Source organism: Equus caballus, chromosome X (assembly GCF_041296265.1).
Source record: "Equus caballus isolate H_3958 breed thoroughbred chromosome X, TB-T2T, whole genome shotgun sequence".
In the NCBI taxonomy this organism is placed as follows: domain Eukaryota; kingdom Metazoa; phylum Chordata; class Mammalia; order Perissodactyla; family Equidae; genus Equus; species Equus caballus.
Genome location: NC_091715.1, coordinates 76,175,489 through 76,202,110, shown reverse-complemented (window position 1 = coordinate 76,202,110; position 26,622 = coordinate 76,175,489). Strand labels below are relative to the sequence as shown.

The window sequence follows — 26,622 nt, the reverse complement described above, 5'->3', positions numbered from 1 at the left end:
AAGTTCAAAAAGAATCTGTTCTCCTTATAGCAGGACACAATTGCATAACCCATTGGTTGCATAATTGAGGCTTTAACTGACATGTCTTATTTTCAAATATGACTAGGCAGTTTTAAGGAACTAAGGTTGACTTTATGGAGCCAGTGCTTACAAAGCCCCATTTGAGAAACTGGTTTATAGAGTTCCTAGCCTTACAAATGAGTGACAAAGGTCACTTCCTGGAAGGCCCAAGAACCTTGGGATACTTTGGGAACATTGAGAAGACAGGAATTCATCCAAATCTATAGGTATTGCAGGCAAAACATGGCAGTGAGTTCCTTGTTTGACTTCCTAGCCTCAAAAGGCTATTAAAAGTTTGATCTGAGATTGCTTAAAAAAAATCCCAGCAAAGCAACTCAAAAATGCCTATGTGGTCAATTACCATTTTTGTTGCACTTATGCAAATAATCAGGCCACATCTAATGAGGCCAGACTTTTTCATAAACAAGAATCAAGGGGACTGACTGTAAAAGAGGAATTTTATTTCAGTGTAAAACAATAGTACCCATATGGATTTTCAAGTCTACTTTCCTTGAGTATCTGGCTACAAATCTTCAAATTAATGTTTTCAATTTCTCACCCACCCACCTGACTTGGCATCACTGAGAACTAAAATTGCCTTTTTCTCAAAGCCCTGCAAATCAAAGCTGGATAACATGACATACATTTCAAAGAAATCACAAAGATCATGCATGGGCAAACTTTGTGCCTGCTACTGTGTTTTCCATTGAGAAAATTCACCAGAAAACCTAATGCTATCACCAAAGACGGTCACACTCCAAGCCAGGAAATTTTTCAGATTGCCACAATCCTTATTTCACTATCCTCAGTCCACCATCTATGTATGCTTTGAGCTGAAGTCTAGAAATCTTCTCAGTTGGCTACCCTCTGGACTGAGAAATTGTGTTTCCCACCGTTAGTGTTTGTTTTTATTTTATTTTCATAGTAATTCCATGTATTAAATGCTTGACTGCTCACATCATCCAGCAAGTATCCTCTACTACCAAGTCCCAAAAGATGGTTCAAGTCATCCTTAACGAACAAAAGGCAACCAAACAAGAAATAGATGTATATTGTTCAAAGGAAAAAGTAATGTCTCTTCTTTCCTTGAACAAGACAGGAGACTGACAAAAAGTGTCTCCTTGAACAAACTTTAGACAAGTTTCTCCAAACTATCTTCTTAATGAGGCCCTGATTTGGGGGCTTTCTTTGTTTATCTCTACATTGTCCAATTTCAGCAAGAACCTTGCTAAGTCAGTGTAGTCAAAATCCCCCACCCTCGATATCTGATCATTCTTGATATCTGATGAGGTTCCTCTTCCTCCACCACCCCCCAGGGTGTCTGATCACCCTGACATGCTTTCAGCAAGAATCCTGTTAGGTCAGAGTAGCCAGAATCCCCCCATACACCAGATGTTTTCTATGTATAATTTTTCATTCACTGTCCCCCAACATGCTCCTTGGCTATAAATTTCCACTTATCCTTGTGGTCTTTGGAGTTGAGCCTGATGTCTCTTTGCTACTACAAAACCACTTTGTATTATCCCCCTTGAAAGTTAAGACATGCCCATGCAACAGCTAAGGAACAAAGTAGCCTATAATTAGTAATTTATTAACATGAGGAAATAACTTTGTACCACGGTCAGTTTAATCTCGGGCAGAACCAATCAGTCGTAATGAGCCATGCTAAGAAATAATCAACAAAACATCTGCTACAACAGTAATCCAGATAACTGAAGCAGAGGTCAAGTATTGTTTTCTTAAGGGGTTTCCTAAGAGAAAGAAAGAAAAGTTAAATTCAGCTCAGTATTTTAAAAATTATAGCCCAAAAATCATAAAAATCAGAAATCAAAATGATTGTGACCCTTTGATACTTGATATTAGACCAAGAAATAACCAAACCAGTTATTTCAAAGACACTTAATGTAAAAGATTAACGACAGATTTTGCATCCATGTGCTATCCACATTCAAAATTCTATACTCAGATCTCTAAAATTCAGCTCCCTGGGGGCTGGCTCCGTGGCCAAGTGGTTAAGTTCGCATGCTCCATCCTCGGTGGCCCAGGGTTTCACTGGTTCGAATCCTGAGCGTGGACATGGCACTGCTCATCAGGCTATGCTGAGGTGGCATCCCACATGCCACAACTAGAAGGCCTCACAACTAAAAATATACAATATGTACCGGTGGGCTTTGGGGAGAAAAAGGAAAAACAAAATCTTTAAAATTCAGCTCTCTCTAATGTACTGTTTCCTTTAATGCCAGTAGAATCTCCCATAGAAAAAACTATCTACATTAGAATCCAAAATAAAGATCTGAGAGAACATAGACAAAATCATAGTTAAGAAACTTAAGAAGTTCTTGTACACTTTAAACATCAGTAACAAGTAATGTTTGTTATAGCTATGATAAAAAAGTAAATAATTAAAAAATCTAATTGATTAAAGTGTTAGGTAAACCACATTAGACAATTTACCAAATAAAATTTTTATTTCCTATCTGCTGATAAGTGGTAATAAACAATGTTCTGTAGTCACACAACTGAGATCTGTATCAGCTGCAAAAAGAAAATTCAATTTGCCTTTAAATGTCATTTTCAGATTGTTTCTGTTATGTCTGCATCCTATTATTAAAGTTTAAAAGTCTTTAAAACTATAAAATGACTTCATAAAGACCATTTTGTATGTTGAAACTTCAATTAATCATAACCCATGGGGGCTGGAAATTCTGATCACTTATCTATTTCAGATTTGTTATTGAGAATCTGTATAAAATCATACCATGATAGATTTGGAAGGAAGCTTAGAAGTTATCTAGTACAGTGGTTCTCAAACCTGGACAAACATCAGAATCACCTGGGAATCTTGTTTAAAATAGAGATCTCCAGATCATAGTTTATAGAAATATTAATTTCGTAGGCTGGGGTGGAATCTGAGAATCTGTAGTTTTTAAAGCTGATAGAATCTAATTTCCTACCCATAACAGAATCCTTTTTTATTACATCCTGGACAAGTGATTCATTAACCCTGTTGAAAGCAAAAGTGTTGTGCACCTCAAATGGAAGAAATTGTATTTTTTCTTTAAAGAAACCTGGCTATGCAGTGCTATGCTAGAGATCTCTGAAACAGTGATATAAATATGAAAAATCTTCCTTATTTGAAAATTTAATTTTTTCAGTAATATGGATTAGAATGAAAATTTCCATAAATTTTAAAGAAAAGATACTGGAATTCAAAGACATTTATGCTAATAGCAGTCTGCTTCAAGTTAAGCTGTCAGAACTTCCAGAAAAATTATTTACTTCCCTCTGCCTTTAGGTGTACTTTAGTGGAAAAAAAAATTGATAAGCATTACTCAGTAAAAAATGTACCTACCTTTTCCACAAGGCCTATTTATTCTTTTATCATTATAAGAAATTAATTGTTTTCACCCTGCTTTAGTAAGTAGATTAATTGAATTTTGCTCTATTTAAGTAAGCATCTTGTGGAAACTGAAGTTATCTTTAAACTTACAAATTTTCAAAATTTAGCCCCAAATACTGAGGTATAGAAGCTATAGGATATCAGTTCTAGTACATTAGAAGTTGCTTTATGTCAATCAGCATTATTGTCCTGATATGGTTTGAGTTTGTTTTCACTTTTTGCTGAAAGTCAAGTATAGAAAAAATAAAAATGAAGGAAAGAATGAAGAAAGGGAAGGAAAGAGGGAGGCAAGGAAGGAAAAAGGAAAAGAGAGGAAAGGAAAAGAAAGAAAAGGTAAAAAGAAAACACTTCTGTTAGCTAGGATTTAACAGGTAGTGAGGTTCTAGTTAATTAATGTTGCCCTGTTTAAGAATTTTCTGAAGCACCCTATCATGCAGGTTAAAGAAAACAGGTCCTTAATACCATTTTTCGTTTCCATATTTTTTTTGTTATTCTCCTTTCCATTAGAAGGAGACAATCAATGAGAATGAATAAATTGACTCTCGCTGTAGCTGATAATGTGAGTGCTGCTCTTTTTAGATATGGCCAATAGGGTCTTAGTGGCAATCCCATCCAGTCTTATAATTATATAATAATAAAAATTCACAGTTAAAAATCACCTCTGAGTACCCAATCTTCTGTTTGATGCAACAACCCCCTCCACATTATCCCTAACAAGCTGCCATTTAATCTGTTTAAACACTTTCACTGGCGGAGTTCACTATCTCAAAAAAGAGAACAGTCTGCTGTTTTACATTTTTAACAGGATATTCTTCCTTAACTTGTGTGAAATCAGCCTCCTTATAATTCCCACATATGTGTCTTACGTTTGACCTCTACATCTAACGGGTATTCTGCAGAATAGTAGGCTTATGAGATGCTTTGGGGAAAAAAATGAGAAGTCTTGCAGTTTAATATATTTATACTGTGCTATATTCTTCACCCCAACTTTGGTAATTGAAAATAATCAGTATATTAAAGCCTCTGTGAAATCATATGGTAAAGATACCAACTTAACTTTGTTTAAGCTAGCATTTCTCAAACTTAATTGACTATGGGATCCTTTTATTCTAGAGATACATATTAGCATATTTTGGAACTATGGTTCCTTGGAACACATTTTGGGGAATACCACTTCACAAAAAATAGAACAAATCCATTCCTTTGTCCTTGTGATGGCTTTAAAACAAGAATCATAACCTTGGCAAGTCAATTAACATTTTGTCTAGACTTTTTCCTCCTCTATTATAGGATATAGATCTAGTATTCTTTTAGTAACATGGTTTTGAGCCAACTTTACCATCCCAGTTGTTCCTTTCTGGATGTACTCCAGTTTACCTACCTAGTTCTTAAATTTAGGAGGTGCCCACAGTAGCCTGTAACATCTTGAAAGGTAAATTATGTTGAAATTCAACTAAGTTCTTTGTTTATACTTCCGTTTATTGATAGGATTTGGGGTAAACTCTTATCTTAAATCCCAGTAGATCTGCTAATTTGGTCAATACATTTATTCATTCACAAATATTTATTGTGCCAGGCACTAATCCAGGTGCTTGGAATATAACAGTGGAAAAAAATGAACTAATATCCTTGCCCTCATAGAGCCAATGTTCTAGCAGGAGGAGGCAAACAATAAAAAATAAACAAAATAAATCATTTATATAGTATACTAGAAGATGACAAGTGCTATGTAATAAAGAAAAAGTAGGGTAGAATATAAGTTATTGGTAGTCATGGGTGGTGATGGGGAACACTGCAATTTTAAAAAGTTGGTCAGGTTTGAAGGCTACATTTGAGAAAAAGATTTAGAGATGATGAAGTATTTCCTCAGAGTACTGGGAAGAGTATTCTAGGCAGAGGATACAGCCAGTGCAAAGACCCTAAAGTAGGAGCCTGTCTGTTGTGTTCAAGCAACAACAAGGAGGCCACTATAGCTGGAGCTGAGTGAGCAAGGGGTAGTTGTACGAAACAAGGTTAAAAAGGTAATGAGGGGAAAGGCATTAGGGTGGCAGATTATGCAGGGTCTTGTAGTTTATTCTAAGGACATTAGCTCCTTTTCTCTGAGTAAAATTGGAAGCCATTTAAATGTTTGAAAAGAGGAGTGATGTGATTTCAGTAGGTTATTGTGTAAAAGTGTCAAACAAACAGGCAGCTGAATATATGAGTCTGCAGATCAAGAGGGTGATCGTACCAAGATGTATAAATCTCTGAGTCTTCAGCATAGAGATGATCTTTAAATTCATGAGACAGAATGAGATCATGAAGGAAGTGAGTGGTGAGTCTACCTAGAAAAGAGGCCTATCTAAGGATGAACTCTTGGGCATGATAAAATTTAGTGGTCTAGAAAAGGAGAAACAAATAAAACCGAGAGGAATCTTCTATATTTCCTTTATTACATTTTAATGATAGATATATAGGGTAAAAACCTGAATGAAAAACATGGACTCAGTCTGCTGTTCCAAAAAATGGTAAAAATATTACTTATATGTCATTTGTGATACTGACATTGAATTAATATTCTCTTACCCTTATCAAAACCTGCTCTCCAGTTTTTTTGTGATAAACATAAATATAAATGATAATCTAAAATACGACTTTTCATGGTAGGTTGTCACTTTTATTTTTTTATTTTTTCCACATACACAAATACATGTATCACACATAACTTGCACATTTTTTTGCTTTATTTATTTTATTGAGGTCATATTGGCCTATATTATTACATTTCACATTCTCTGTAGACTGCATCGTGTTCACTCCCAATAGTCCAGATTTTGTCTGTCACCATACATATAGGCTCCTTTACTCCATTTGCTCAACCCCCTCTCCTTCTGTTCTGGTAACCATCAATCTATTTTTCTTATCTGTGCGTTTGTTTGTTTGTCTTCCACATATGAGTGGAATCATACAGTCTTTCTCTTTCTCTGGCTTATTTTGCTTAGCATAATAGCCTCAAGGTCCATAAACAAATGAATGGATAAAGAAGACGTGGTATACACAATGGAATACTACTTAACCATAAAATAACACTTGTTATTTATTGTCTTGTTAATTATAGCCATTCAGATATGCATAAGTTGATATCTCAATGTAGTTTTGATTTGCATTTCCCAAATAATTACTGATGCTGAATATCAAAAATTTCATGTGCCTGTTGTCCATCAGTACACCTTTTTTGGAAAAATGTTCATATCCTGTGCCCATTTTTTGATCCAATTGTTGAATTTTTGTTGTTGACATGCATGAGTTCTTTATATGTTTTGGAAATTAAGCCTTTGTTGGATCTACTAATTGCAAATACTTTCTCCCAGTTGGTGGGTTGTCTTTTCTTTTTGTTGACAGTTTCCTTTGCTGTGCAGAAGGTTTTTAGTCTAATGTAGTCCTATTTGTTTATTCTTTTCTTTTGTCTCCCTTGCTTGAATAGACGCGGTATTAAAAAAGATACTGTTAAGACTAATGTTAAAGAACGTACTGTCTATGTTTTCTTCTAGAAGTTTTATGGTTTCAGGTCTTACATTCAAGTATCTAATCCATTTTGAGTTAACTTGTGTATGGTGTAAGATAATAGTCTACTTTTATTCTTGTGCATGTGGCTGTCCACTTTCCATAGCACTATTCGTTGAAGAGACTCCTTTCTCCATTGTATGTTCCAGACTACTTCATCAAAGATTAGCTGTCCATAGATGCATTATTTTATTTGTGGGCTCTGAGTTCAGTTCCATTGATCCATTTGTCTGTTTTTGTGCCACTGACATGCTGTTTTGATTACTGTAGGCTTGTAGTATATTTTAGAGTCTGCTAGTGTGATACTTCCAGCTTTGTTCTTTTTTCTCATAACTTGTTGTTGCATATAAATTTCAAGACTCTGTTCTATTTCCATGAGGAATATCATTGGGATTCTGATTTGGATTGCATTGAATATGTAGATTGATTTGGGTAATATGGGACTTTTTAATTATGTTTATTCTTCTAATCCATGAGCACAGAATATCCTTCCATTTCCTTGTGTCTTCTTCAATTTCTTTTAATAATGTCTTATAGTTTTCAATGTATAGGTCTTTCACCTCCTTGGTAAAATTTATTCCTAGACATTCAAATCTTTTTGCTGTGATTGTAAATGGGCTTGTATTCTCGATTTCTCTTTCTGCTAGTTCATTATTAATGTATAGAAATCCAACTAATATTTGTATGTTGATTTTTTACCCTGTAATTTTACTCTATCTGTTAATTATTTGTAGTATTTTTCTGGTGCATTCTTTAGAGTTTTATATACATAGAATCATGTCATCTGCAAATAGTGAGAGTTTTACTTCTTCCTTTCCAATTAGGATCCCTTTTATTTCATTTTCTTGCTTAATTGATCTGGTTGAAACTTCCGGTACTATGTGGAATAAGAGTGGAGAAAGTGGGCATCCTTGTCATGTTCCTGTTCTCAGAGGAATAGCTTTCAGTTTTTCACCATTGAGTACGATGTTGGATGTGAGTTTGTCATATATGGCCTTTATTATGTTAAGGTAATTTTCTTCTATATCCATTTTGTTGAGAGTTTTTTATCATACATTGATGTTGAATCTTGTCAATTGCTTTCGCTGTATCTATTAGGTTGATCATGTGATTTTTATTCTTCATTTTGTCAATGTGGTATATCATATTGATTGATTTGTGAATGTTGAACCATCCCTGCATCAATGGAGTAAATCTCACTTGATCATGGTTTATGGTACTTTTAATGCATTGTCATATTTAATTTGCTAGTATTCTGTTGAGGATTTTTAGATTGATGTTCAACAGTAATATTGGCCTGTTAATTTTCCTTTTTGTGTTGTCCATGTCTGGTTTTGGTATCAGGGTAATGTTTGCCTCATAAAATGAGTTAGCATTCTCTCCTCTTCAATTTTCTGGAAGGGTTTGAGAAGGATAGGTATTAAATCTTCTTTGAATGTTTGGTAGAATTCACCAGAGAAGCCATCTGGTCCTGGGCTTTTCTCTTTTGGGAGGCTTTTGATTAGCATTTCAATCTCTTTACCTGTGATTGGTCTATCCAGATTCTCCATTTTTTCTTGTTTCAGTTTTGGGAGGTTGTGTGATTCTAGGAATTTATCCACTTCTCCTAGGTTATCCAATTTGTTGATATACGGCCTTGGTAGTATTCTGTTATAATATTTTATATTTCTGTGGTGTTTGTTGTAATTTCTCCTCTTTAATTTCTGATTTTATTTATTTAAGTCTTCTCTCTTTTTGTCTTAATGAGTCTGGCTAAGGGTTTGTCATTTTTTTCTGTCTTCTCAAAGAACCAGCTCTTAGTTTCACTGATCCTTTCTACAGTTTTTTATTCTCTATTTTGTTTATTTCTGCTCTGATGTTTATTATTTCCTTCCTTCTACTGACTTTTGCCTTTGTTTGTTCTTCTTTTTCTAGTTATTTTGAGTGCAATTTTAGATTGTTTATTTGAGATTTTTCTTGCTTTTAGAGGTATGCCTTTGTTACTATACACTTCCTTCTTACTACTGCTTTCACTGCATCCCATAAGTTTTGGTATGTAGTGCTTTCATTTTCACTTGTCTCCAGGTATCTTTTGATTTCTCCTTCGATTTCTTTATTCATCTAATAGTTGTTCAGTGGCATGTTGTTTAGTATCCACATACTTGTGACTTTTCCAGCTTTCTTCTTGTAGTTGATTTCTAGTTTCACACAACCATGGTTAGAAAATACACTTGGTATGATTTCAATCTTAAATTTATTGAGGCTTATTTTGTTTGCCAATATATGATCTTCTTTTGATAATGTTCCATATATGCACTTGAGAAGAATGTGTATTATGCTGCTTTTGGATGGAATATTCAATATGTATCTATTAAGTCCATCTGGTCTAGTGTTTCATTTAAGGCTACTGTTTCCTTGTTGACATTCTGTCTGAATGATTTATCCATTGATGTAAGTGTGGTTTTATTTTTTTTATTTTATTATTTTAAAGATTGGCACCTGAACTAACAACTGTTGCCAATCTTTTTTCTTTTTTCTTTCTCCTTTTTCTCCCCAAATCCCCCCAGTATATGGTTGTATATTATAGTGGTGGGTCCTTCCAGTTATAATACGTGGGACACCACCTCAACGTGGCCTGACAAATGGTGCCATGTCTGCACCCAGGATCCAAACCAGAGAAACCCTGAGCCGCTGTAGCAGAGCCTACGAACTTAACCACTCAGCCACGGGGTTGGCCCCCCGTAAGTGTGATTTTAAAGTCCCCTGCTGTTATTATGTTACTGACAATTTCTCCCTTCAGGTCTGTAATAGTTGCATTATATATATTTTTTGCATCTGTGTTAGGTGCATATATACTAATAACTGCAATGTCTTCTTGGTAGAATGTCCATTTTATCATTATATAATGTCCATCTTGGTCCTTTGTTATCTTTTTTTGAATTATGATCTATTTTGTGTGATATAATATAGCTACACTTGCTTTATTTTAGTTGCCATTTGCTTAGAGTATCATATTCTATCCTTTCACTGTGAGCCTTTGTTTGTCTTTAGAGCTGAGATAAGTCTCCTGGAGGCAGCATATTGTTTGATCTTGTTGTTTAATCCATCCAGCCACTCTCTGACTTTTGACTGTGAATTCAGTCCATGCCCATTTAGAGTAATTTTTGATATATGGATGCTTAACACTACCATGTTATTGCTTTTTCTGGTTGTTGTACATTTCCATTATTTCTTTCCCCTTGTATTTCTGTCTGACATTTCAGTGTGGTGGTTTTCTGTGATGTTTTTCTCCGTTTTTTTCTTTATTTATGGTTTGTGAGTCTGCTCTGATATTTTATTTGTGGTTAACATGAGGTTTGTATAAAATATCTCATAAATGAGATAGTGTTTCCTTTTATGAGGAAGATTAGCCCTGAGCTAACTGCTGCCAATCCTCCTCTTTTTGCTGAGCAAGACTGGCCCTGAGCTATCACCTGTGCCCATCTTCCTCTACTTTATATATGGGGCGCCTACCACAGCATGGCTTGCAAAGTGGTGTCATGTCTGCACCCCGGATATGAACCTGTGAACCCCGGGCCACCGAAGTGGAATGTGCACATTTAACCATTGTGCCACCAGGACGGCCCCTGACATATTGTTTTTTCTGACAGTCTCCTATCTCCATTAGCCTATGTAGGTTCTGTCCTTTTCCTCTTCCCCTTCTATGTTTTTGCTATCACAAACTATTCTTTCTTGTGTTGTAAGATTGTGACTAAATTGAAGTGTTTTCTAGTTATTTTTGATGATTTCTTTCCCTTTATCCTTTGTTCTAATTGTTTGCTAACTTATTCTGATAGAGAGTTACAATTTTCTGATTCTGTCTGCTTATCACCTTGCTCAAAGCTTTGTAAATCTTTACCTCTTTGTTTCAGGTACAAGGGCTCCTTTGAACATTTCTTGTAAAGGAGGCCTAGTGGTGATGAACTCCATAAGCTTTTGTTTGTCTGGGAAAGCTTTTATTTCTCTATCTTATCTGAAGGATAATTTTTCTGGATAGAGTATTCTTCACTGATAGTTTTTGTCTTTCAGTATTTTGAACATATCATTCCACTTTCTCCTAGCCTGTCAGGTTTCTGCTGAGAAATCTGCTGAAAGAGTGATAAAGGTTCCTTTGTAGGTTATTTTCCTCTGTCTTGCTGCCTGTAATATTCTTTCTTTGTCATTGACTTTAGATAGTTTTAATATTATATGCTTTGGAGTAGGTCTTTTTACATAGAGGTAATTAGGAGTTCTATTAACTTCATGTACTTGCAGTTCTTTCCCTAGGTCTGGGAGGTTCTCAGCTATGATTTCTTTGAATAACTGCTCTGCTCCTTTCTCCCACTCTTCTCCTTCTGGGACACCTATTGCCCTTATGTTACTTTTCCTAATTGAGTTGGCTATTTCTTGTAGAATTTCTTCATTTTTTAAAAATCTTAGTTTTCTCTCCTTTCCACCTGAATCTTTTCTAGACTTCTATCTTCAAGCTCACTAATTCTCTTTTCCATATGGTCTGCTTTATTTTTAATTCATTCTACTTTATTTTTCATGTCATTAATTGTGTTCTTTGTCTCAAGAATTTCTAGGGTTTTTTTTTTTGTTTAGTGTTTCAATCTCTTTGGTGAAGTACTCCTTCTGTTCATTAATTTTATTCCTGAGCTCATTGAACTGTTTTCTGAGTTTACTTGTAACTCGTTGAGTTTCTTCATGACAGCTATTTTGAATTTTCTGTCAGTTAGAATGTAATCTTTTGTGACTTCGAGTTTGTTTTTGTAGAGTTGGCATTCTCTTCCTGTTCTGCCAGGTTACTGTGGTTCTTCAGAGTGCCTGATGAATTGATCTTCTGCCAGCACATTTGTGGTAGTAACCAGCTTTCTTATTTGTGTATGGCTTTGTTTACTTTGGTTCTTAGCTGCTTCTGGTTTTATTTGAGAGCCTACCCTTTCCTCCCTCCACTGCCTCTGCTAGATGCATCATGAGGGCCCTCCTTGTGCTGCTTGTGCCTCTGAGGTTGCTGATGCCTTGCTACTTACAATATTGCTACAGTCTCAGGTGTCACTACTGGGGTCACCATGCTGTGAGCACTTCTGCTGCTTCTTGGGTCACCTGGATCTAGTCTTCCTCCACCGGCTCTCTGCAGGCTCTCCATAGCCTTGGGTACCACTGCCCCAAGGACAACCAGTGCTGATGCTCCTGGGTAATGTGGGGGCAATGGCAGTACCACTGGTAGAGGTCCTGGTTCATGGATGTCACTGTTGCTGCCAGGGGCCTGGGTTCTTGTATACAGCCCCCACTGTTGGTTGAGCTGGTGTCAGGGGTGCCATCACAGGGGCTTGATCATGGGTTCTGTTGTGGTTCCTGAAGACTCAGTTCACAAGCACCACCTGCCACTGCTTGGGAGGGGCAGGGGCTAAGTCACAAGTGTTGTTGCTAGTCCTGCAGCCTCTGGTCACTGGCACATGCCAGTGTGTTTTTTGAGACCTCGGGTCAGGACATCCTGCTACTGCTGGAGAAATTTGCATTTTGGTTGCTCTCCCCACTGGTGGAAAGACCAGTGCCACTGCCAGGGGAAGAAAGAGGGGCTGAGTTGCCAGCACCACTCTGTGTCTTGAAGCTTCAGGATGTAGTCACTATCTGCCACTACTGTGAGGGCAGGGGCTAAGCCATGAGTGAGTGTCATTGCTGCTTGTAAAGCCTCTGGTTGCTGGTGTGTGCAGTTGTCCTCTGAAACCTCAGGTCAGGGCACCTCCCCCTACCAAGGAAATTCACAGTTTGGATGCTGTCCCCATTGCTGGAAAAACTAGCACCACTACTATGGGAGGGGGAGAGAGCTGGGTCACCGGCTTCATGCTGTGTCCTGAAGCTTCAGGATGTGTGTGTCACCCACCACTCCATGGGGGACAGAGGCCAAACCGCAAGTGCCATGTTTGCCCTCGCAGCCTGTGGTCACTGGCATGCACGCTGGTATGAGAATCCACATTTTAGATCACCACCTCTGGAAGAGGGGGAGAGAGCTGCTCCCCTAGTTTCAATGCCTCCCAGAGATCCAGTCCACCCACCTTCAGACGTATAGATGCATGGATCACTCAGGCATTCTGGTGTGCTGTGCTGGGACTCCTTTGTTGGTGAATGGATGTCTGACTAGTTGTAACTTAGGGGGAGAGACAAAGGGAACAACTCACTCTGCCATGCTGCTGACATCACTCCAGTTGTCACTTTTAATGGGCTACAACATGATATACTAAAGGAGTAAAATCCCTTTAGGTGAATAGCAGTAAACCGATGTGGGAAAGCATATTTTTGGTCCAGAAAGTTTTCTTAAATGGTTAACTACTCCCCATAAGCAAAAGGTCCAGTCTAGATGATTTCATCTTATTTGGAAATAGAGTAAAATATTCATTTAGACTCAGCTAATTTAGAATTTATGATAAAGCCCCTAAGTTAGTTAACAAAGGTAAAAAAATAGTTTTATGTAGGCTTTGCCTATGTTATGACCCCAGGAGCCAGAACCAGTAGCAAGAATGGCCAGTCTGAGATAAAACTGTAAGCACAGAACAATATGGGTCTGAAATCAGGTGTCTAATTGAAGACAGACTCAGAAAGCAAGGTGCTTTAAAAATATCAAGGCCAAAAGTACAGTGGAGAGCAAGAACTGAATGCAAAACAACGGATAAGCAATGTTGGTCAGGCAGGTGAAAAATCAACATAGAGATTTCTCTTTTCCTATGCCGTATGTGTAGAAATGGCTTTATTAAGTAAATCTCACAGTATACTAAGGTATCTTTAGCTTCCTTGAGAGAACAAAATTAGTTAAGCCCACATTTTCTGACAAATAACTGGCATTGCAATTACATGTTTATCTATTCATTGAAGTAGCTTTCCTGCTTGGTAATGCTGTATCGCCCCACTAATGTATTGTGTATAAATAACGCTACCTCTTTAAAAAACACATCCTGCCACTCAGGCTTGCATTTTTCCCAAATTAGTTTAAATTAATGAGATTTTGCTATAAATTCAACTTAGTCTTGGTTCAAGTGATATAGTCCTTTACCTTCTGAAGAGAGAAAAGTGCATAATTGTAGAAGAACACAATTGAAACTCTCCTTGGAAACTAAATTCATTTCACATAATTTTTTAATGATGGGAATGCAAATGAGTGACTACTAGACACTCATTCTCCCTTGCAACTTGTTGCCTATTATAGACATTAACAACAAAGAAATGAAATACTGACTTTCAGCACCCTCTCATATGTGGTTCCTCTGGACAATTTACATCAAAGGAAAGAAAATTATTCTATAGACACTATAATTATCTAGTGACTTCTTATTTTGGTCAAAAATCAAAAGGTCCATAATTGTGATTCCTTTGGTTTAGACTCATGGTGTATTTTACTCTCATTTTCCCCTATCCCATTCACAATTTTTTTTTTCAAAAAAGATGTAACTGCACGTCAGTTATTCCTTTTATAACATTGTTCCTTTCTCTGAAGAATTGTAGACTTAGCAAACCATCCCACTATCTATATATATATATTCTTGCCTTAGTAATATTGTTCATATGCTAGTCAGATTGAAGGCATGATTAACATTGAAATAAAAGTTAAGACAGTTGGACTTGTTAGTAATTCTCACCCTCAATGCCAATATCACTTCAGAGGAAACTACCAGATGAGTTAGCATCCCAGAGGTTTTGAGAACCTATGAAATGAAGAAAGGGAGGCTAGTTGTTCAACACAACAGCTGTCCTAAAGGCAAAAACCTCAAATTGAAATAGCAGAAAATGCTGAACATTTAGTGGAGCTACAATCTTGATCATTTGAGCCAAATCAGCTGACTGTTTAGATAAATTGTCCACCATACTTCCAACTTATAATAATAGTGCCATAGTATCCCAGTCCCAGCCCCTCTGTAAAGTGATTTCTTATAGGAATTTTGATTCAAATTAAACAGGGATTTTACTTCAGAACTTATGGTCCTGGGCTTTTGGAAGTGGCATCAGAGGAATGAAAATGACAAAAAATATTTCCCCTGGAATGCATTGTAATTATCCATTTTGATTTTAAATGCACTGATGTGTGCCAAAGTGAATAGTATAGAGGTGGAAACCTCAGTCTCAATACCACCATAATCTTTCATGTAAAGCACAAAAATAAATTTTTTGGAACACCTCCAAATGTTTGCTCAAAGTATTTGATGAGTCCTTTTGGAAAGAAATAGTAGACTGTCTTCTTTTCACTATAACTAAAAAATGCTTAAGAATGTATTTCTTAGGGAAAGGAAACTTCATGCATGGAGTCAATAGAGGTTGTTATTCTGGCTAACCCTTCAGGAGACCCCCTCAAACTGTCAATAGTAAGCTAAAACCAAATCATGACAACACCAGGAAATGAAATCATTGCAAGTTAAGAAGACTGAAAGTTGAAAACTTAGACCTGCACTCAAAACAACAGCCATTATAAAGTTGTACTTTCCAACTATTTTCTGCTTAGAGTAAACCACAAAGAGGTAGGAAGTAGCAGTCATAAGAGTAAGAAAAAGACCTTTTATTTATTTAAAAATTAGGATGCTTACCCATTAGAATGGCAAAAATAACCAAAACAAAACTTAACAAATGTAGGAAAGGTTGTGGAGAAAAAGGAACCCTCATACACTGCTGGTGGGAATGCAAACTGGTGCAGCCACTATGGAAAACAGTATGGAGATTTCTCAAAAATTTAAAAATAGAAATACCATATGACTCAGCCATCCCACTACTGGGTATCTATCCAAAGAACTTGAAATCGGCAATTCCAAAAGTCCCATGCACCCCTATGTTCATTGCAGCATTATTTACAATAGCCAAGACGTGGAAGCAACCTAAGTGCCCATCAACTGATGATTGGATAAAGAAGATATGGTACATAAATATACCGTGGAATACTACTCAGTCATAAAAAAGGATAAAATTGTCCCATTCACAACAACATGGATGGACTTTGAGGGTTTTATGTTAAGTGAAATAAGACAGATAGAGAAAGGCAATCTCTGTATGATTCCACTCATATGTGGAAGTTAAACATGTAGACAAAGAGAACAGATTATTGGCTACCAGGGGAAATGGGGTGGGGGTGGGCAAAAAGGGTGAAGTGATGCACCTACAACACGACTGACAAATAATAGTGTACAACTGAAATTTCACAAGGTTGTAAAATATCATAATGTCAATAAAAAGTTAAAAACAATTAGGATGCTTAACCAAGCAAAGTAATCGTAGACTAGACACTAAATAGATATTTTGGCAGGGTCAGATTAGGTGTCTGAAACTAAATGTCCAAGAAATAAATACAGTAGGATCAGCTCAGTTTATTTGTAAGTAAAAAAGAAGTCAAGTTTCTTCCAAGTCTCTTTTTAGTCGCTCTCACTTCAGAGCCACCCTCAATTCCAATTACCCTTTCCATTCCAATTTAGTCAGCCACATACCCAGTCACAAGTTTAAATGTTGACATCACGTCTAATTGCTCCGTGACCAATATTTTAAACTCTGAAATTCCTTCTCTGGTTTTCATCTAAACTTAATCTATCAAGTTTTTATTACCTATTAATATGTACTAGTATGAGGATTTTTAAAAGTAATTAGTAAATAATTCCTTTCCTCTTTAATATTATCATAATTACTAGTCTTAAACACATACAAACACATATAACTATACTATAAGTATTATCTCTATTTATACATCTTACTCTTTTCCTTACTTCTAAATTTTTTCTTTGCCAACTTTATTACCTTTTGTGCTTCTATCCACTCCGTATTCATGAGAGGGCTATTGTATATTGTTTCCAGGGCAGGTTCAGGAATCAAACTGCTTGGTTTTGAAGTTTGGCTTCACCGTATGCCAGCTGTATAACTTTGGACAAGTTACATATCCTCTCTATGCCTCAGTTTCTTCATCTATAAAGTGGAGATAACTTTATGCTGTAAAGTTTCTATGCAATAATACTTGTAAAACACTTAGAAAAATGCCTGGTACAAAGCAGGTGCTCAATAAACGTTAGTTATTATCACCAATATTCTTCAAAGGCTACCTTCCCTTACATCCCTTATCTAAACACACAGCTAATTTTGGAAGGTCCTTAGTTGCAACTTAAAATCCCTCAAACCTTTCATCTTCAACTGAAACTGTCTTTCAATCCCAAAAATATGGCAAGTTCCATTATTTAATTTCTCCATTACTCTCTTGCACTATAAATATTGAGAAAAAATCATGAAAGCCTTTCTAGTTTTCTTTCTACCTTTCTGCATTCCCACCTGGGCTTTGCTGGCCTCCTTGTCTATAATTTACTCTCTTTTCTTGTCATGTCTCTAAATCCTCATCCAAAATTTAACCTCCACCATAATGCTTTCCCTGCCCATGCTAACTTACACTGATCCTTCACTCCAACAACATCTGGTGGTATTTCTGTTTCTACCCATAACTCCTCAATTATTTACTGTTTTGTGCTTTCTGTAATATACAATATATATCAGCTCCTCAAAAATATAATTGTTGAATAGGGGACTACTCTAGGTATGTACTTTAAGAACATGCATTAATAAATTGCAAGGTCTTATTTCATCTCTTCATAAAACCAATATTCTAAGATAAAATATAACTGTGAATTCAGAGAAGCCAAATTTCAGCAAGGCAACCAATAATTAATTAACAAGTATTATTTGAACTCGGCATTGTATTAGATTGTACAGCAGATATATAAGCATAACACCAGGCATCTACCCTAAAGGAACTTAAAATTTCATTGGGGAAATAATGTTCCATGAAAGGAGACGAGATTTACCACAAATCTTGAGAAATATAGAGATTTTGTGAAGGCAGAGAGATGAGCGAACACTGTTTTAGGCAGAGTAACTATCATGTACTAAGCGTGAAGAGAGATGAAAATTAATTCATATATATATGTATAAACTATCTGCTATTATTTTGGTAACTTTGGACAGTCATAAACTAATGTTTTTAAATGCTAAGATTTCAGGAAATGTCATTCACTTCTTGTGGGAAAATAAATTAGTACGTATGTTAGGTGAGACAAATTCGATGATATGTGTCAAGAGCTTTAACATATACATTTTCATCTAGAAATCTTTTAAAACAAAATAATCAGCAAGATGCACAAAATCTTGTACTCTCATGATTCTGCCTCCCCCACATCTCACAAGACGTATATGTATGTGTGTGTATGAATGTAATTTGCACATATAGTTTACACATCATATCTTAAAACTATTTATTTTCTTTCTCCATTGCCACTCTCTAGTCTGAGCCACCATAACCTTTCCCCTAGACCACTCTAATAGTTTCCTAGCAGTTTTTTCTGCTTTTTCTCTATCTTCCGTCAATTCACTACACAGTAGCAGGAGAAATCTTTTTACAATCTAAATCAGATGATGTTCCTCTTCTTATTAAAACTCTCCAATGGTTTTTCATTGCACTAGGAAAAAAATGCAAACCCCTCACCACAACCTATAAAAAAGTCCTCTTGATCTAGCTTTTGCATACCTCGTGAATGTTATTTCATGTTGCTCTCCCCACAGATACTTAAGCTCTAATCATACAGTATGTCTTTGAGTCTTTCAAACATACAGGCTCTTTACCACCTTAAGGTCTTTACATATGCTACTTTCTCCTTGCAACACTTTTGTCCACACACCAACCACTGTGTCCCCACTCCTCCTTCAAACACACACACACACACACACACATTGTTCCTATGTCTGGCTCCTTCTCATCGTTCAAATCTAGATGTAAATATTATCTCCTCAAAAATGCCTTCCCCAACCACCTTATCTAAAGTAGTCTCTACTACCAGTCTTGGTCTGTATCTTTCTGTTCATTTTTTTTATAAGACTCATTACAATTTTCAGTTATCCACTTATTTATTTACTTATTTATTGTCTATCCTTTCACTAAATTATTCATTCTCTGCAGCAGTGACCTTGCTTGATTTGTTTATCAGTATGTACCTATGGCTTGCACAGTTCCTTGTGCAAAGTAAGCACTTAATAAGCACTTGTCGCATGAAATAATATACAAGAACATTTATTGTAGCATTTAGCATAGCAAAAGAAAATGGAAGCAAACTAAATTCCTAGCAATAAGGGAACAGTTTAATGAATTATGGTATAAATATATGGTAGACTATATGCAGCTATTAAACATTATGTGGCAAAGATCAATAATAATATCGGGCACAAATCATGACATGAGGTTTAAGTTTTCAAAAAAACACAAAACTATTAATACATGGCATGATATCCAAACGTTTTTCATAAAATAAGTATACATATAGGGAAAATGCTCAACAGATAGAGACCGAGATAATAACATTGATTATATCTTTTTGTGTTGAGTTTATGGGTGACATTTATTTTCCTATCTTGATAATTTTCTCTATTTTACAAGTAAAAAATAATAATTGTTTAAAATTAAAACGCCAGGGATTCACCAACCAAATGTAAGCAGCAGGGAATTTCATTAAGATGCAAAGGCTGTTTAACATTTTGAGGTTTTGGGCTATAAAGTGGGTTGAATTTAAGATCAAGTCAAATTGGTTTATATATAAACTAATCATATGTTCTCTAACTGTATAATTAAAGTATAGGCTGGCTTACTTTTATATTATGGTAAGAAGCATATAGGAGAGTATATCCAGCTATTCAAGAGTCAATATGCACTGTAAATTTTGTTTTATATATATATAACACTTTTTCTGATCTATACATTCTATTTTTACCCAGAATAACGTCAGCATAAAATACAACACTCACACACTGAGCCGTCTTGTCAATAAAAGAATGAGGGAAGCTATAAATGTTTATATCTGTCACCTAACCATTTAGAGGAAAAAATCAACAACTAAGATTTTAGAAATAAATACAAAAATTGTTAAATATTGTCTTTTACAGCTCAGTTTAGGGAAACGTTCACATATATATGATAAGAAAGTGTTTATGCAGTTCGTATCAAAGGCACATGCCCAATTCACCAGTATTCATTCATTTACATTTTATTCCCTTTGAGTACAGTTTCTTTTCTTGTAAAAAGTATATAAACACAAATATGCACACACCTACTTGTGCACATGCATGTGTGCAGACACACACATACACAGAGAGCTTTCTAATTACTAATATGTCTCCATAAGGTGATATGACAACTTACCCGATATCATCAAGAAGCCACCTCCAACTTTATAACATCCAGCACTGGCAAAGGGCATGCCACACACCAGCAGAAATCCCCCAGCCAGACCAGAACCAACACTTAATACAATAAATATTGTCCAGAAGCTTCTGTACACTAGAGAGTGAGAAGGAAAATACATATGTTAAAAAGTAGTCTATAAAATTAGTACTAAACCTTAAAATCAGTGTATCATTAGCAATGGATACTGTTTTTTTTCTTTTGGTTTTCCAGCTTTATAGTTAATGAATAAGCGTCTGAAACACTTTTTTCCATTTCTTTGCCTAACTCTCTTCTATACATCTTTCAAAACACAACTCAGATAATATCTCTTACTAGAAGCATTTTCTTACTACTGTAGTCTGGGTTAGAGGCTCCTTCAATATGCTATCGCAGTGCCCTTTGCTTATCTTTATAAGGAAATCTACTATTCTTCAAACAAACTGTTGTTTGTTTTCTTGTCTATATCTTTCAATAGGCTGAGAACTCCTTGATGGCAAAATTCTTTTTTATTCATCCCCAGTACCGACAAATGTTTGGCACATAGTAGGCCTCAAAAGGTATTTGTTACACTGAATCATTTACATTCACTAAGTCCTGAAAGGATAAACACAGGATGTTTTTCCATTTGTAGGGGACTTCTTGGCTCTAAGTTCTCTGACTATGAGCACTCAATAAAACTCGTGACTATGATTTCCCACATGTGCAAAAAATCATAAAGTAGGACTCCAAGTTGTGATTAAAAAGCAATATTCCTGACTCCTAATCCATTACCCATGCCTTGTACCTCCCTTCCTTCCCACACAAAATTTATCAGAATCTGCCAGTGTCTGTTTAACTTAAACGTGTGCTTCCTAACAACCCATCCTTCTCCTGACATGCAACTGTTCTTTTTCCTTCCACTAGTCTTTGTGAGTGGTTGTATTCCTGTGCAGGAGGGGTGAGTGAGCAGACTGAATTTCCCTCACAAGTATTTCTTATAAGTAAGCGTATTCTAAAAATGCGAGATGAGCTATCCTTTAATTTCCAGAAACTCTAAAGCAAAAGACCATGGAGTTCAGCATTGCATCTGTTTTACCCTTGCTATAGAGGCTCTTACGGATCGTCTGAGAGAAAAATACTATATGGTTATTCCTAATATATACACAGTAAAGTGGAGTATTGAAAGCAATTATCTGAATTGTGAAATAAATCAAGTAACAACTTTTTTGAAGGGTCTGGGTCATTCAACAAAAAAGTAAAATGTGGTACCTAAATTCTCCAGAAAGTCTTTCAATTCTTTGTTTACACCATATTTAAAATTTTTTAAATATATTCTGTCTCTTTGGTTTTGGTTTTTCACTGTAGAGCTGAAATAACTTTCAGATGCTCTCTTTTATTTTTACAAATCCTAGTAACTGGAAGGTTAGAAGTGTGTTTTAAATCAAAAGATGCCAGCCAGAGAAAGCTACCTTCAGGTAGATCAGGGAGTGGAACTGGCACGTGAAAACTGAGAATAATCACTCTTCCTCGCACCTGTTAGAACCTTTAACCTCTTTGAAGGAATTTGCACAGTCCAGCCTCCACTCTTTTTGAAAGAAGTACTTTGAGGTGTTTGATATTATGGAACCTGGGTCCATATTAAAGGCTGCACTCAGCTATTTGCTTGAATGTAAGTGACAGCAGTGTCTCCATTTTGAAGTATGAAGCTGTCCTGGAGACAGAAATATCATCAGCAACAGAAAGGAGCAGCACTCTCCTTCAAACATTCTAACTAAGAAGTAAGTATTTCTTTTAATTTTCCGTTAAGAGGCATTGATAAAGCCTAGGGAAAAGGTCAACATGTTTGCTTATTCGCCTTCTTAAGGTTCCCAAAATGAAAGACAAACTATTTAAATTCATCAATTAATATGAAACAAACATCCAAACAATTCAAATATTAATCCAAATAAGAGAACACTATAGAAGAGCAAACACTATGTAAAATTTCTTATATGTGAGGATATAATTCTCATAAAAATTATTTACATGTGTTGCTTTTATTTGTGGCCACGATGTCTTTTGTGAATTTTCTGATATGCATCTGAAAATGCAATATTCTCCAAGCTAAGAGGCCTGTGATAATTTACTTAGTCTTTCTGAGTCTCAGTTTTCCCAGAAGTAAAAAGAGACAATAATAACTCAGGGTAATTGTGATGATGGAATAAGTTTTATGTTTGTTAGAACATAGAGTATTTAATAAAGGATAGCTAATTATTGTTATTATCATTATTATTTCAATCATAATACCATCTTATGTCATTTTCTTTGGGGCATAAATCCACAAAGTTTCAAAAAAAACCCAGTGGAATCAAATTGTCCCTTTCATTTTTCTCTAGCTTAGGCTGTTAAAAAAATGGAAAAGTGGAAAGAGTATTTTGTTAGGATAAATAGACCTCTATGTTAGTGCTGGCTCTAACTTATACTTGCCTGTGGCCCTGAGCTAATCTCTTCATACCAGTGTGCCTCATTTTCCATCCCTGGTCAAATATAGATAATAAATCTTTCTTATCCTTACCACACAAGGTAAAGCAGGACATTTTGTAGCAGGTGGTTTTATGGTCATTTTTTCAGCATGAGGATTAAATGCATTTATATATGTATATCATTTAAGTTGATGCCTGGCACAAAGAAAGTGCTCGATATGTATTAGCTGCCATGATCATCTTTGGTTGGACATTGAAGTTTTACTTGGAATGTAGACATTTTAGATGCAGTCATAAAACCACCATGCCAAAATGCAAAATTTCACATTTTTGTTTTTATTACTAAATAATGTGTGAAATAATTCATCCATAGACTTGCCTCACCATCTCCTCCCAATCCTTATATAGAATATGGAATTAGGAGAAAGGTGATGGGGTAAGACTCAGGAATGGGGAGGTATTCAAACAGTAAAAACGTACATTTTGAATATTACTCAGAAAAAGTTTTAAGTAACTTGGGTTGCTTGCATTTTAGCCCATGTAATAATGCCCTATATAAAAACAAAATGCGGTGTTTGTATTTTAGTCCATGTAACAATGCCCTATGTCAAAAGAGTATATAAACAACTACTCCAAAATGTCCATATTAAAATGATCATATCAAAATTTAATATACCCACAGAGCTCCTTTAGGGTGTCTTCTGATGGCCAAATTAAATAATGGATGTGAAAGTGCTTTGCTAGATTATTATTAGTGATGGAGTAGATATCTTATGTGCTTCTTTTTTCATTGAGGTAAAATTACTATATAACATTATATAAGTTTCAGGTGTACAACATTATAATTCAACATCTGCATACACTACAAAGTGATCATCACCAAAAGTCTAGTTACCATCAAGCAACATGCAATAGAACCCCTTTACCCATTTCGCTCACCGCCCAACCTCCTTCCCCTCTGGAAACCACGAATCCATTTCTATTAATTTTTGTTTTGTTTTGTTTGCTTGTTTATTTTGTTTTTTTAGATTCTACATTTGAGTGAAGTCATACCATATTTGTCTTTCTCCATCTGATTTACTTCACGTAGCACAATACCTTCAAGGTCCAACCAAGTTGTTGCAAATGGAAAGATTTCATTTTTTCTGGCTGAATAATATTCAATTGTGTATATATACTACATCTTCTTTATCCATTCATCCTTTGATGGGCACTTAGGTTGTTTCCACATCTTGGCTATTGTAAATACTGCTGCAGTGAACATAGTGGTGCATATATCTTTTCAAATTACTGTTTTTGTGTTCTTTGGATAAATACTCAGAAGTGGAATAGCTGGATCATATCGTAGTTCTAGTCTTAACTTTTTGTGGAATCTCAATACTGTATTTTATAGGGGCTGCATCAATTTCCATTCCCACCAACAGTGTATGATGTTCCCTTTTCTCCATGCCCTCTCCAACACTTGTTATTTCTTGTCTTTTTGTTAATAGCCATTTTAACAGGTGTGAGGTGATATCTCATTGTAGTTTTGATTTGCATTTACCTAATAATTAGTGAAGTTGAACATCTTATGTACCTATTGGTGATTTGCATGTCTCCTTTGGAAAAATGCATACTAAGTTCCTCTGCCAATTTTTTATTCAGGCTGTTTTATTGTTATTGTTGAGTTATGTGAGTTCTTTATATATTTTCGATATTAACCCCTTATTGGATATATAATTTGCAAATACCCTCTCCCATTAAGTAGGTTTACTTTTTGTTTTAATGATGGATTCCTTCACTGTGCAGAAGCTTTTTAGTTTTCTGTATTTTTATTTGTTTATTTTTGCTTTTATTTCCATTGCCTTTGGAGTCAGATCCACAAAGGTATCGCTAAGACCAACATCAAGGAGTTTACTGCCTATATTTTCTTCTAGAAATTTTATGGTTTCAGGTCTTCAAGTCTTTAATCCATTTTGAGCTACTTTTTGTGTATGGTATAATATAAGTTGTCTAATTTCATTCTTTTAGATGTGGTTGTCCAGTTTTCCAAACACCGTTTATTGAAGAAACTGTCCTTTCTCCTTTGTATGTTGTGCCTCCTTTGTCATAAATTAATTGTCCACTTATGTGTGGATTTAGTTCGGGGCTCTCAATTCTGCTCCATTGATCTGTGTCTGTTTTTATGCCAATATCATGCTGTTTAATTACTATAGCTTTGTAGTATAGTTTGAAATCAGGGAGCATGATACCTCCAGTTTTGTTTTTCTTTCTCAGGATTGCTTTGGCTATTTGGGTTGTTTTGTGGTTCCATACAAATTTTAGAATTATGTATTCTAGTCTGGGAAAAATGCCATTGGAATTTTGATAAGGAGTTCACTGAATGTGTAGACTGCTTTGGCTTGAATGGACATTTTAACAATATGAATTTTTCCAATCCATGAGCACAGAAAATCTTTCCATTTATTTGTATCTTCTTCAGTTTCTTTCATTAGTGTCCTATAATTAACAGAGTACAGGTTTTTGACTTCCTTGGTTAAATTTATCCCTAAGCATTTTAATTTTTATGAAATTATAAATGGGATTATTTTCTTATTTTCTCTTTTTGATGGTTTGCTTTTAGTGTATAAAAATTCCACAGATTTCTGTATATTGATGCTGTTTCCTGCAGCTTTACCGAATTCATTTATTAGTTCTAACAGTTTTCTAGTGGAGTGTTTTGGGTTTTCTGTATATAGTATGTCATCTGCAAATGTTGACAGTTTTACCTCTTCCTTTCCAATTTGGATGTATTTTATTTCTTTTTCTTGCCTAATTGTTGTGGCTAGGAATTTCAATACTATGTTGAATAAAAGTGGCAAGAGTGGGCTACCTTATCTTGTTCCTGATCTCAGAGGAAACACTTTCAGCTTTTCACCATTGAGTATGATGTTAACTATGGGCCTGTCATATGCAGTCTTTATTATGTTGAGTTACATTCCTTTTATACCCACTTTGTTGAAACTTTTTATCATAAATGAATGTTGAATTTTGTCAAATGTTTTCTCCATCTACTGAAATGATCCTATGATTTTTAATATTAATTTTGTTAATGTAGTGTATCACATTGATTGATTTGCACTTATTGGGCCATCCTTACATCCCTGGAATAAATCCCGCTTGATCATATGTATGATACTTTTAATGTACTGTTGCTTGCATCCAATTTGCTAGTATTTTGTTGAGGATTTTTTCATCTATGTTCATCATAAATATTGGCCTGTAATTTTATTTTATTGTGGTGTTCTTGTCAGGTTTTGGTATCAGGGTAATGCTGTCCTTGAAAATGAGTTTGGAAGCACTCCCTGCACTTCAACTTTTTAGAAGAATTTGGGGAGGATAAGTATTAAATCTTCTTTGAATATTTGGTACAATTCACCAGTGAGGCCATTTGGTCCTGGACTTTTGGATTTGGGGAGGTTTTTGATTATTGATTCAATCTCCTTACTAGTAATCACTCTATTCAGGTTTTCTATTTCTTCATGATTCAGTCTTGGAAGATTGTATGTTTCTAAAAATTTACCCATTTCTTCTAGATTGTCCAATTTGTTGGAGTATAATTGTTCATAGTAGTCTCTTAGGATTCTTTGCATTTCTGTGGTATCAGTTGTAATTTTCCTCTTTCATTTCCAGTTTTGCTTTTTAGAGACTTCTCCCTTTATTTTTTTTGATTAATCTAGCTGAAGTTTTGTCAATTTTGTTTATCTTTTCAAGAACCAGCTCTTAGTTTCATTGATCTTTTCTATTGTCTTTTTAGTCTCTATTTTGTTTATTTCTGCTCTGATCTTTATTATTTTTTTTTCTTTTACTGACTTCGGGCTTCATTTGTTCTTCTCTAGCTCCTTTAGGTAGAAAGTTTGTTTATTTGAGATTATTCTTGTTTCTTGATGTAGATCTGTATTGCTCTGAACTTGCTTCTTAGGACTGCTTTTGCTACATCCCAA

General features: G+C 35.4%; 1 protein-coding gene across 5 annotated transcripts in view; it reads right to left on the bottom strand.

The window, feature by feature from the left end:
* LOC102149944 (transmembrane protein 182-like) overlaps positions 1-26,622 on the bottom strand; it is a 143,852-nt gene that overhangs the window by 74,682 nt on the left and 42,548 nt on the right. For all 5 annotated transcript variants that reach the window (XM_070257922.1, XM_014729000.3, XM_070257921.1 and 2 more), the window contains one exon: positions 20,196-20,333. In XM_070257922.1, the coding sequence (XP_070114023.1) occupies positions 20,196-20,333 (138 nt within the window). The remainder of the gene's footprint in view (positions 1-20,195; positions 20,334-26,622) is intronic.